Source organism: Callorhinus ursinus, unplaced genomic scaffold (genome assembly GCF_003265705.2).
Source record: "Callorhinus ursinus isolate GAN/ISIS: 27379988/994484 unplaced genomic scaffold, GSC_fseal_2.0 scaffold4, whole genome shotgun sequence".
Taxonomy (NCBI): Eukaryota; Metazoa; Chordata; class Mammalia; order Carnivora; family Otariidae; genus Callorhinus; species Callorhinus ursinus.
Window position 1 is genome coordinate 159201020 of NW_027397066.1, and position 12448 is coordinate 159213467.

A 12448-nucleotide genomic window follows, 5' to 3' on the forward strand; every position below is an offset into this window, starting at 1 on the left:
AGAGAGAGAGAGAGAGAGAGAGAGAGAGAGAGAGAGCACAAGCAGGGGGAGCGGCAGAGGCAGAGAAAGAAGCAGGCTCCCTGCTGAGCAGGGAACTGGATGCTGGATGGAATCCCAGGACCCTGGGATCATGACCTGAGCTGAAGGCAGGTGCTTAAGGCTGAGCCACCCAGGTGCCCCATCTAATGGTTTTGGCAGACAAAAAAGACAATTGGTAAAAATAACATTTAAGTAGCAAACATAGGAATTTGCCCATTTCATCTAAGATAACTTAATTTCTTGGCATATAGAGGATTGATATTTGTCTCTAATTCTAACCGTTCATAGTATTCCCTTTACAATCCTTTTTATTTCTGTCAGGTCAGTAATCCCTTATTTCATTCCCGATTTTTGTACTTTTGAGTCTTTTTTTTTTCCCTTTGGCCAATCTAGCTAAAGGTTTGCCCATTTTGTTAATCTTTTTAAATAACTAACTTGTTTTTCTATTCTTTCATTAATTTCTGCTCTGATCTTTATTAGAAAATACCATTATTTTTGTCCTTGCCTTCAAATGAATGTTTACCTGGCAAGAGAATTCCAAGTTGGGCACCTGGGTGGCTCAGTTGGTTAAGCGACTGCCTTCGGCTCAGGTCATGATCCTGGAGTCCCCGGATCGAGTCCCGTATCGGGCTCCCTGCTCAGCAGGGAGACTGCTTCTCCCTCTGACCCTCTTCCCTCTTGTGCTGTCTCTCATTCTCTCTCAAATAAATAAATAAGATCTTTAAAAAAAAAAGAATTCCAAGTTGATGGTGCATTTTTAAGTTATTATTCCTTTGTATTAGGCACCTGTTGTGGCTGATGACAACTGAGCTGCTAGTTTGATGACCTTTGTCAGCAATCTTTCACCTCTAACCATTGCTAAGATTCTGTCTTTGGGATTCTATAGTTTTACTACAGTATATTTAGAAGTGGACGTGCTTTTCTTTAGCCTCAGGTTCTTCAGATAGAGGATTGGTATTTGTCTCCAATTCTGGAAAATTCCGTCTTTATATCTTTCATATTTTGCCACTCATTCTTTCTCCTTTAACTTGCAGGAGCTCCTCTTAGACAAATATTGGAGCTTCTCATTCTCTCCTATCTCTTTTCTTGCACGGTTTCCATTTATACCTCTCCATGCTGCAGTCCAATTGACTGCACTTGTTTCTCTCACCAGTCTGAGCCAATCTGAGCCAATCTTCATGGTAATGTTTCAGCTTGTGGTCCTTCCACATGCTAGTAATATAAATTCAGACTATGTTTACCTGCATGTGGCCCAGGCTTTGGGATTTTTCATGAATGCCTTTTTACCCCCAAGCTCCTTGTTGCCGCCCCAGGATGGTTGACAGGGTCTCTTTCAGGCTCCAGCTCTCTTCATATGGGAGACTTTACTCCTGTGGTCCAGCACCTCATAGGCATCTTCTATCCTTAACTGGAACGAGAATCCTCAGTGCTCCTGCCCTTGCCCTTTAGTCCATAATCCTGGGAGCTGTGTTGGCATCAATTATTACCACTCTGGCTTGTACCTCGCTATTTTCTTTCCTTCTTCCTTCTCTCCCTTCTCTCGTCCCATTCCCCCAAATTCAGCTACCCAACAACAACAAAACATTGTTGTTTTTTTTTTCTATTTTGGCCAACATTTGTCAGTATGGTCAGTTTAGTCTGCCATGTTGCCAGAGGTCTCCCTAGTTTACTCACTTAAAAACGTATTTTATATTTTAGAGTAATTTTAGGTTCACAGCAAAACTGAGTGGGAAGTAGAGATTTCCCATTACACAGAGCTTCCCCCACTACCAACATCTCCCACCAGAAATGGTACATGTGTCACAACTGATGAACCCACTCTGACACATCATAATCACTCAAAGTCCATAGTTTACATCAGGGTTGATGCTTAGTGTTTCACATCCTACAGGTTTGGACAAATATAGGACATATATCCACCATTACAATATCATACAGAATAGTTTCCTTACCCTAAAAATTCTCTGTTCTCTGCCTGTTCAAACCTCCCTCTCCCCAACCCCTGATTTTTTCACTGTCTCCATAGTTTTTGCCTTTTCCAGAATGTCAGATAGTTGGAATCATACAGCATGCAGCCTTTTCAGATTGGCTTTTCACTTAGTAATAAACATTTAAGTTTCCTCCATGTCTTTTTGTGGCTTGATAGTCTTTTTTTTCTGAATAATATTCCATTATCTGGATGCACCGCATTTTATTTATGCACTCACCTACTGAAGGACATTGTGGTTGCTTCCAAGTTTTGGCAATTATGAATAAAGCTGCTATAAACATCTGCGTGCAAGGTTTTGTGTGGACATAAGTTTTCAACACATTTGAGCAAATACCAAGGAATGTGATTTTCAGAGAATATGGTAAAAGTAGGTTTAGTTTTTGATGAGTCTGGCTAAAGGTTTATCAATTTTGTTGATATTTTCAAAGAAAGATCCTGGTTTCACTGATCTTTTCTTTTTTTTTTTTAGTTTCTATTTCATTTATTTCTGCTCTAATCTTTCTTATCTCCTTCCTTCTTCTGGTTTTGGGTTTTGTTTTTTCTTCTTCTAGTCCTTTAGGTGTAAAGTTATGTTGTTTATTTGAACATCTTAAACAGCTTTCACTGCATCCTAAAGATTTTAGACTACTGTGTTATCATTTTCATTTGTCTCTCCAAGCATTTTTTAATTTCCTCTTTGATTTCTTGGTTGACCCATTCATTGTTTAGTAGTATGTTATTTAAACTCCAAGTATTTGTGGAGTTTTTTTAAAAGATTTTATTTATTTAGGGGCACCTGGGTGGCTCAGTCAATTAAGTGTCTGCCTTCAGTTCAGGTCATGATCCTGGAGTCCTGGGATCAAGCCCCGCTGTGGACTCCCAGCTCAGTGCGGAGTCCGCTTCTCCCTCTCCCTTTACTCCTCCCCCGCTCCTGCTCGCTCACTCACTCTCTCTCTCAAATAAATAAAATCTTAAAAAAAATTATTTGGGGCTCCTGGGTGGCGCAGTCATTAAGCATCTGCCTTCAGTTCAGGTCATGGTCCTAGGGTGCTGGGACCGAGCCCCACATCGGGCTCCCTGCTCTGCGGGAAGCCTGCTTCTCCCTCTCCCCCTCCCCCTCCTGTGTTCCCTCTCTCACTATGTCTCCCTCTGTCAAATAAATAAATAAAATCTTTAAAAAAAAAGATTTTATTTATTTGAGAGAGAGTGTGTGTGCCAGTGCGGGGAAGGGGCAGAGGGAGAGGCAGACAATCCCCCTCCCCCAGCAGACTCCCCGCTGACTGGGAGCCCACTGTGGGGCTTGATCTCATGACCCTGAGATCATGACCTGAGCAGAAACCAAGAGTAGAACGCCTAAGCAATTGAGCCACTCTGGCGCCCCCATGTATTTCCTTTTTTTTTTTTTCTTTAAAGATTTTATTTATTCATTCGAGACACAGAGATACAGAGAGAGAGAGAGAGAGAGAGCGCGAGCAGGGGGAGAGGCAGAGGGGGAAGCAGGTTTCCCGCTGAGCCAGGAGCGGGACATGGGGCTCGATCCCAGGACCCTGGGATCATGACCTGAGCTGAAGGCACATGCTTAACCATCTGAGCCACCCAGGTGCCCCTGTATTTCTGTCTACAGATTTTTTCTTTTCTAGTTTCATAACATGGTCAGAAGAAATGCATGGTAGGACTTTATAATCTTTTTGAATTTGTTGAGACTTGTTTTGTGGACTAACATGTGATCTATTCCGGAGAATGTTCCACGTGCCCTTGAAAAGAATGTGTTATCCCACTGGAATGTTTTGAATATAGCTGTTAGGTCCATCTGGTCCCATGTGTCATTCAAGCCACTGTTTCCTTGTTGATTTTCTGTTTGGATGATCTATCCATCGATGTAAGTGGGGTGTTAAAGTCCCCTGCTACCATTATATTGATTACTTCCTTTATGTTTATAATTAGCTGCTTTATGTATTTGGGTGCTTCCATGTTGGGTGCATAAATATTTACAATTGTTGTATCTTCATGATAGATTGTTCTCTTTATGATCATATAGTGTCCTTTTTTGTTTAAATTATTTTTAGTAGGCTCCACACGGAGCCAATATGGGGCTTCAACTCACAGCCCCGAGATCAAGACCCAAGCTGAAACCAACAGTTGGATGCTCAACCAACTGAGCCACCCAAGTGTCCCTAAAAATTTTTTTTAATTGGAGTAAAGTACATAATAACCTTTGTCACTTTAACCATTTTATTATTTTAAGTAATCTCTACCCCCAACATTGGGCTTGAACTCATGACCCTGAGATCAAGAGTCCCATGCTCTACCAACTGAGCTAGCCAGGCGCCCCCTCCTTTATCTTTTGCTCTTTTGAAGTCTATTTTGTCTGATACAAGTATTGCTACCCCAGCTTTCTTTTCACTTCCATTTGCATGGTAAATGCTTCTCTATCTTTTCATTTTCAGTCTGTAGGTATCTTTAGATCTGAAGTTAGTCTCTTGTAGGCAGCATATAGATGAATCTTGCTTTTTTATTCATTCAGTCACCTTACCTCTTTTGGAGTGTTTGTAAAAAACTGCCAAACTGTCTTCCAAAGTGGCTGTACCATTTTTGCATTCTTACCAGCGAGCGATAGAAGTTTCTATTGCTCCACATCCTTGTCAGCATTTGATCTTGTCGGAGTTCTGGATTTTGGCCATTCTAATAGGTATGTAGTGGTATCTCGTTTTAATTTGTAATTCTGTAATGACATGATGTTGAACACCTTTTCAATATGCTTATTTGCCAACTGTATATCTTTGGTGAGACGTCTGTTCAGGTCTTTTGCCTGATTTTCAATCAGGTTGTTTTCTTATTATTAAAAGTTCTTTGTTTTATTTCAGGTAAGTCTTTTATCAAATATGTTTTTGGCAAATATTTTCCCCAAGTCTATGGCTTGTTTTCTCATTCTCTTGATTTTCCTCATTTGTTTTTAAAGAAAGAAAATAAATTCAGACAGGAAAACTTACTAAGAAACTCAGGTAAAGCTAGGTATGGAGCCACAAAGTGAAAGTAGGGTCTTCTCCAGTAATCTTAAATCACTGAGAAATTTCAGGCACAAGTTTTGTTTTTAATATAGAAAGGTAGTCTATTTAAAAAACTGCCTCCTGGGGCGCCTGGGTGGCTCAGTCGTTAAGCGTCTGCCTTCAGCTCAGGTCATAATCCCAGGGTCCTGGGATCAAGCCCTGCATCAGGCTCCCTGCTCTGCAGGAAGCCTGCTTCTCCTGCTCCTACTCCCCCTGCTTGTGTTCCCTCTCTCCCTATGTCTCTCTCTGTCAAATAAATAAATAAAATCTTAAAAAATAAAAAAATAAATAAAAAACTGCTTCCTTTTTCACACCATTCAACAAAAGGTTGCCCTGTAACATCGTACAGAAATTAGGTTCTGTCTAGGGGTGCCTAGATGGTTCAGTCAGCAGAGCATGAGAATCTTGATCTTAGGGTCATGAATTCAAGCCCCACTTTGGGCATAGAGCCCACTTTTATTTATTTATTTGAGCCTACTTAAGAAAAATTAGGTTCTATCTAGAATGAGTTCAGAGGCGCCTGGGTGGCTCAGTTGGTTGAGTGTCTGCTTTCAGCTCAGGTCATGATCCTGGAATCCTGGAATCAAGCCCCACATTGGCTCCCTGCTCAGTGGGGAGTCTGCTTTTCCCTCTGCCTCCCCCCACCCGCTTGTGCTCTCTCTCTAATAAATAAATAAAATCTAAAAAAAAAAAGAATGAGTTCAAGAAGCACTGCACCATTTCAAAATGGAGTTTCTAAATAAATACAAAGAGATGTAGTGGTGAAGCAAGCAGCCAGCGTGCTTTGGGAAGGTATTTTTAAGGGTTACAGAAAGAAGGGCAAGCATTATTAGAAAAAGGGGAAGGGAGAGGCCACACTTGGAGCTGGCTCTCACAAAGGTAATAGAAACTGATGGGAAATGGGAAAAGAGATTTGAAACACACACACACACACACACACACACACACACACACGCACGCACGGAGACACATCCCTCAGTTGCCCCTAGAAGACTGTTAGTGACTTTACCAAGAAATCTTACTAGCAGGTCACAGTGAAATTACCTTGCTACTAACACTGGAGATGCATCTTCATACTGAATAATAAACTAATAATTCTAACAAGTGTTGCAGCTCTAGGAAGGAAAAGAACTATATCAATATATCAACAGCACTATTTCAAACACAAATTCACATTTATACAAATTTGTTTTTATTTATTTCCTACCCCACAGCCCAATCATTTCACATTAAGACTGAAAAACAATGCAAGAAAACAGGAATAAAAAGTGAAGAAATTTTTGTATTATATTCAAGCATTTGTCTTTTCTGATTATATAAGTGAAAATGAGTATTAGGAAATCCAACTTCAAAAGAGAAATTCAAAACTCAAAATGCTTCCAAAGAGAATCAGAAAGCTGATCAGTTAAGCCAGAGACCAGTGATCCAATTTGTTTTAAATTCCAGGTCTTAGCCTTACCCTATGTCCTGCACTCCAAATGAAACCACAAGTGCACTTAAGGACTATCAACACTCAAAAGTTCTTCAACAGAACTTTGAAGCAGAGGCTGGGCACCACAACAAACTGAAAACTTGCTTGGTTTTCTTCTTCTAAGGAGTTTTTTAAGCTAAAGTTTCTCTTCTCACACACTGTCATATAAAATGGGAATTTCTGCTTTGTCCTCTCCATGCCATCACACCAAAAAATAAATAAATACAAATTTGAAAAGGGTAAATAAAGCTGGCTTTTAAAACCAGTTAAAGCAAGTTAAAGCTGAATTAACCCCAAAAGGGTTAGAAGATTTTAAAACAGGGAAAAATAAACACAAAAAAACCCCACAGGCCGAGTGACAACTTTCTAAGCTGAAATGGTCTGGACTTTGGCAGGAGTGTCATGTTTTCCAAAGTTGACTTCTGGAAATCTTAAGCTGGATTCAGAAAAATTCCTAACAAAATGAGCCAAGAGCCAGGAATAGGTTATTGAGCAAGGGAAATGAGTGATTCCATTTACAAACACATCAACGAAAAGGAGGCCACACATCCGAGAGAAAGGTTTAAGAAAGACTCACACTCTGTCATGAACCTTCTTAGCTGTTGAATTTCACCACGTTCTGATTCTTAATTTAAAAACTGAAACTTATTAAAGTTCGGGGGTGAGGGGTGTAGAAAAATCAATATGGGACACTGTAAAGCAACTAAAACATACAGAAAAAAACTTTATCCAGCCTCTCTCAGGAGACCAAGGAATGGCTAAAGGCCCCTTTCGAAAGCTTCAAAGCCAACTCATGTCACAGGTGTCACAAACTCAATCCGCAGACAAGATTAGGTCAGAAGGGCCTGACGACGCCACCAGCTGGTTTTACTACATGCCTTTCACACTTGCCAGCAATAGCAGTATCTTGAAAAACTTTGCCTCACAGGCCTTTTTATTACCTTTCTCTGTTGCCCCAATAAAGTAACTCTCTACTTTAAGAAATGTGGAATGATTCATTCATTATCACCTCTGGCGCCAGAAATGGGAACTGCTTAGTAAGCAGAACTTCTAAGGTGTAATTGCTGCTTCTGCAGGTCTCCACAGCACATTGGGCTGTGGAGGCTCTTCCAGGTTCCCCCGTATTCACCTCTCCATCTATGCAGAAGCAGTACTGCCTCCACTTGGTCTACAAAGACCAGAAGGCAATTTCCAGCTGATATTTAGAATGGAACTTATTTCTTGGTGCTATCAGGTATAACAGAGAAAAAAAAAGAAGAAAAGATATCTTATTCTACTGGGTCGGTGAAAAAACCCACCAACACAAAAACCCCTCCCATCCCTGTTGCTCCCACAGGAGTCGCAGCTGAGTTCAGAACGCTAACCTCCCGAACCAGCCCACATCCTGGTGGTCCAGTCACAGGAAGAACAGGTTCTCGCACAGCTGGATGGCTGGTTCATGATGCAAGATTTGTCCTGACAGGAAAGCGAGCTTGTGGGCGTACTTGCAAGGAGCTGGAACTCTGATGGTGCCAGGCCAATTCCAGTACATGTGGCACAGTTTGAAAGTCAACCTGTAGGCCAAGAAGAACATACGATCTGTATGACTCTCCACCTTCAATCTGGGACATGATTATGTACAAATGGGTGTATGACACACAGCATACTTTTCAAAAAACTGGGGAACTGAGAAATACATGATGCAACTTTTGGGAATCATTATTTCTAAGTGGATTTCCTTTCCACTATTTGTAAGTCAAGAGGACATGGGTAACATGGGTAAATCCCCTCACTTTAGGTGCCCCCGTTTTTAGATCCAAACAAGGTGGGGCACCTGGGTGGCTCCGTCAGTTAAGCGTCTGCCTTCAGCTCAGGTCATGATCCCAGGGTCCTGGGACTAAGTCTTGCATCAGGCTCCTTGCTCAGCAGGGACCCAGCTTCTCCTCTGCCTGTTGCTCCCCCTGTTCGTGCTCTCTCCCCCCAACCCTGACAAATAAATAAATAAATCTAAAAAAAAAAAAAAAGAAACAAGGTAAACAAGAGTTTGTTTTTTTTTCCTCAAGAAGAGGCTGCAGAAGGGTAAGTACTCCAGCAAAGTACCGATATAATCTGAGCCCAAGGACATTGGGTCTCAAAACGCACTGTGTATCATAATCACCCAGGGTAGTTTTTAAAATAAGAATGCCTTACATTGCTTGGGGGTAAAGCCTGGGCATCACTATTTTTTTATTTTTTTTTATTTTTAAAGATTTTATTTATTATTTGAGAGAATGAGAATGAGAGAGAGAGAGAGAACACATGAGAGGCGGAAAGGTCAGAGGGAGAAGCAGACTCCCTGCTGAGCAGGGAGACCGATGTGGGACTCGATCCCGGGACTCCAGGATCATGACCTGAGCCGAAGGCAGTCGCTTAACCAACTGAGCCACCCAGGCGCCCATCACTATTATTTAAAGCTCTTCAAATAGGGGCGCCTGGGTGGCTCAATTGTTAAGCATCTGCTTTCAGCTCAGGTCATGATCCCAGAGTCCTGGAATGGAGCCCCACGTCATCGTCATCGTTGGGCTCCCTGCTCAGCGGGAGGCCTGCTTCTCCCTCTCCCACCCCCACCCCCACTTGTGTTCCCTCTCTCGCTGTGTCTCTGTCAAATAAATAAATAAAATCTTAAAAAAAAATAATAAAAGCTCTCCAAATAATTTTAATGTGCACAAGAAATACCAATCACTCTCCAAAAAGATACCATTATCATGAAAGACAAGAAGAAACTCAAAGGGTAAATTTAGCAAGCTGGCCAGAATTACAAGACAGAAAGAGTAAATTATCTATCAGTCAGCTCACCTCTGCATGTGATCAGGGCTCAGGTTTGCAGTGTTGAGAACACAGACGTAATGGGTAGGAATGCCACAACCCTGCCGTACATGATGAGCAAGAAGGTAAAAGTCCACCCTAGGAATGAAAAAGTACAAAGGAATGATATGGCCAGATCTGGCTAAAGAGAGCTGGAAAAGATCTTGGTGATGATTTTGGCTCCTCCACCTAAGGCTCAGAGAGGTCAAATGACTGGATCAAGGACACAGACCACCATGATTACAGCTCAGGTTTCCAGACTCAACAGGCTATTTAAGAGTGGTAGTATGAACTACCGAAACTGTATGCAGAAGGTTTAAAAAGTATGCACAACCTTAGGAAAAGAATGTGCATTCAATATTTTATACTTAAGAGGTAAAAGCTTTATTGTTTTCTTTTTAATCCTTTTGAAAATATTTTATAACAGCAAATCTCTGAGGATTCCATTCCACATCTCTCTAGGCAACCTCCCCATTCCAATACCCAGGGAACAGATAACTCCTCCAACCTATTCTTGTTGAAATATAATGTTTTCCCCACTTACCACTCACAGCTTGTTATGGTATGATCTACCACAGTCCCAGGGGAGGGAGTCACAAAGTGTTCAGTAGCAGCCAGGTACAGATTGGTGCTGATTTTCTTCTGAACTACAAATACTACCATCTTGGGCTGATAATTCTCAAAAGCTTCAAAACACTTCTGTAGCTGAGGAATCTCATAGTTGGCAACCGTCTTTAGTTGGCCATCAGACACTCCATCACGGTACACCACGATCTTCTCTGGGAGACAGTGGTTCACCTGCAACGGACACCCGGCTGAGGTGAACTGTGGGGTCTGGGGTTAATGACCGCAAGCAGAGAGAGGCTCACTCAGTACACAGCCTGGAGATGTGGCAGCAGATCCTTCTGACAGGGGGGACCAAACCCACCATGTCAGAAGGGAAGGGGGGAGAGCTTCTAGTCATTTCTAGACTTCCTCAGGGTAGTAAAACAGACCTGGTACAGCAAAGGTGTTGTAAAATATGAAAGCAAAAATAAGCCAGTGATGAGTCACATACTATGGCACATACTCAAAGTTAAAAGGAATGGTAGGAAAATTAGGGGGTGAATCAATCTTCCTATGATTTGGATTTAACATGAATTACTGTCTAGGCAAAGAACAAGGTAAACTGTTAGAAAAATTCTATGACTGCACATTCTACAGATCTACCATCTTCATATTTTTATGTATAAGCAACATCCAAAGTTGCTAATTAGTGAAAAGGGTCCTTTACCAAGGACCCTTTACTATATTATCCTACAATCAGGTATAATGTGAAATATTTTTGCTTTAACTAAGTAATTAATTAGCAAAAAGTATAATGTGAAACATTTTTGTTTTTAACTAATAATTAGCAAAAAATTAGCAAAAAACTGATTGAATCAGTTTGAAGAATAATGTTTCCCATTTAGAGAATTATGTTCTAGCTGGGTTTGATTTTGGTGGTTCAAGAGAATAAGCTGTTCTTTTTTAAACTAGAAGTTCCCTGAAAAGTACTTTAGTTTGGTTCACAGTAAGTGGCAGTTTGATTCTAATTGCGTGGCATAGGTTATTCACAATTCCCCTCAAAAACCTAAATTATTACTGAATTAAATACACACACACTATACATTCTTATTTTTTTTACACTATTCATTCTTTATACATTATTCTTTTTAAGTTTCAATTCAAAGAATACTTTTTAAACATAATCATTTAGAATATTTCTGGAGTTCAAGTTCAGAACTTAAAATATTTTATAAATATCCCTTTTTTTCTAAAACACCTCAAGTGTTCCATTTACTAATGTGTACTGATCTTCACAGTCCAAAACTGACATTATTACTCCAGTTTGTACTACATTTTTTTGTGTTGTCTTTGGCTCTCCAGCATCTATTCTACCCTTTTTGGTAAGAACATTTAGTTTTCTTCTACCTCCAACAGGGTAAGTCTGGTAGGACTATTAATCCAGGTGCCTTCCCCTCATCCAAAGTTTTTCAGCACTTTTGATCTATGTGGCTAGATAATTCTGTTTTGTAGGGGCTGACACTATAGGATATTTAGCATTCCTGGCCTCTACCCACTAGATGCCAGCAGCAATTGCTCCTAGTTATAGCTAAAAATGCCTCTAGACATTGCCCACTGGGAGGATATAACTGCCCCCAGCTGAGAACCACTGTACTAACCAAAGGACATAAAGATGACTCAAGTCATGCCAACATAATGTTCCTCCTTGCTCTGACTCGTGAGCAGAGAATGCAACTCACTTGGATTTTGGTAGTGTCTCTTTAGGTCCTTGCTTCTGGAACTTTAGGAGCTACCCTGACTCCTGTCCATTTCCCAGCTTGATGCTAAACCTTCTCACCAATCCTGAGACTCTCCATACTTTTATCAACTAATTCCCATTTTGCTAAAGTTAACACATTTCTGTGACTTCTCAAAGACAAATAACCTGTTAAAAGGTGGATACCACAGGTACTGAGATCAGGAAGAAACTCTCAATTCACAGATTAGGAAACAGAGGAAGGACACTGGATTGGGATCAGGAGATCTGGGACTGAGTCTGACTCTGCTGTTCCTTGGCTATGATCTTGAACACTGTTTCCTCAGTTGAAAAGTGGAGATCAACGACCACCTTACCTTCTTGTCAGGGTTGTTAAGAGGGATAAAGTAAAAACATATACAGTTGACTCTTGAACATGAGTTTGAACTGTGTGGGTGCACTTAAATACATTAATTTTTTCAATACAGTACAATACTTTAAGTGCATTTTCTCTTCCTTATGATTTTAACATTTTCTTCTCCCTAGCTTACTTTGTTGTAAGAATACAGTATGTGATACATTTAACATACAAAAGATGTGTGAAGTCTACTGTTTATGTTATTGGTAAGGCTTCTGGTCAATGGCAGGCTATCAGTAAAGTTTTTTTTAATTATTATTATGTTAATCACCATACATCATTAGTTTTTGATGTAGTGTTCCATGATTCATTGTTTGCGTATGACACCAGTGCTCCATTCAATACGTGCCCTCTTTAATACCCATCACCAGGCTAACCCATCCCCCCCTCCCCTCTAGAA

At 40.7% G+C, this 12448-nt stretch overlaps 1 protein-coding gene across 6 annotated transcripts in view; it reads right to left on the bottom strand.

The window, feature by feature from the left end:
• Positions 1–6232: 6232 nt before the first annotated feature.
• The window catches only part of PIWIL2 (piwi like RNA-mediated gene silencing 2), a 75697-nt gene continuing 69481 nt past the window's right edge, over positions 6233–12448 (bottom strand). For 5 of the 6 annotated variants that reach the window (XM_073892630.1, XM_073892631.1, XM_073892632.1 and 2 more), the window contains 3 exons: positions 9894–10147; positions 9341–9448; positions 7779–8079 (listed from right to left, as the gene is read on the bottom strand). In XM_073892630.1, the coding sequence (XP_073748731.1) occupies positions 7923–8079; positions 9341–9448; positions 9894–10147 (519 nt within the window). In that variant the 3' untranslated portion in view covers positions 7779–7922. Of the gene's footprint in view, positions 7754–7778; positions 8080–9340; positions 9449–9893; positions 10148–12448 lie in introns of those variants that run through there. The other variant, XM_025873863.2, reaches the window with a different exon arrangement.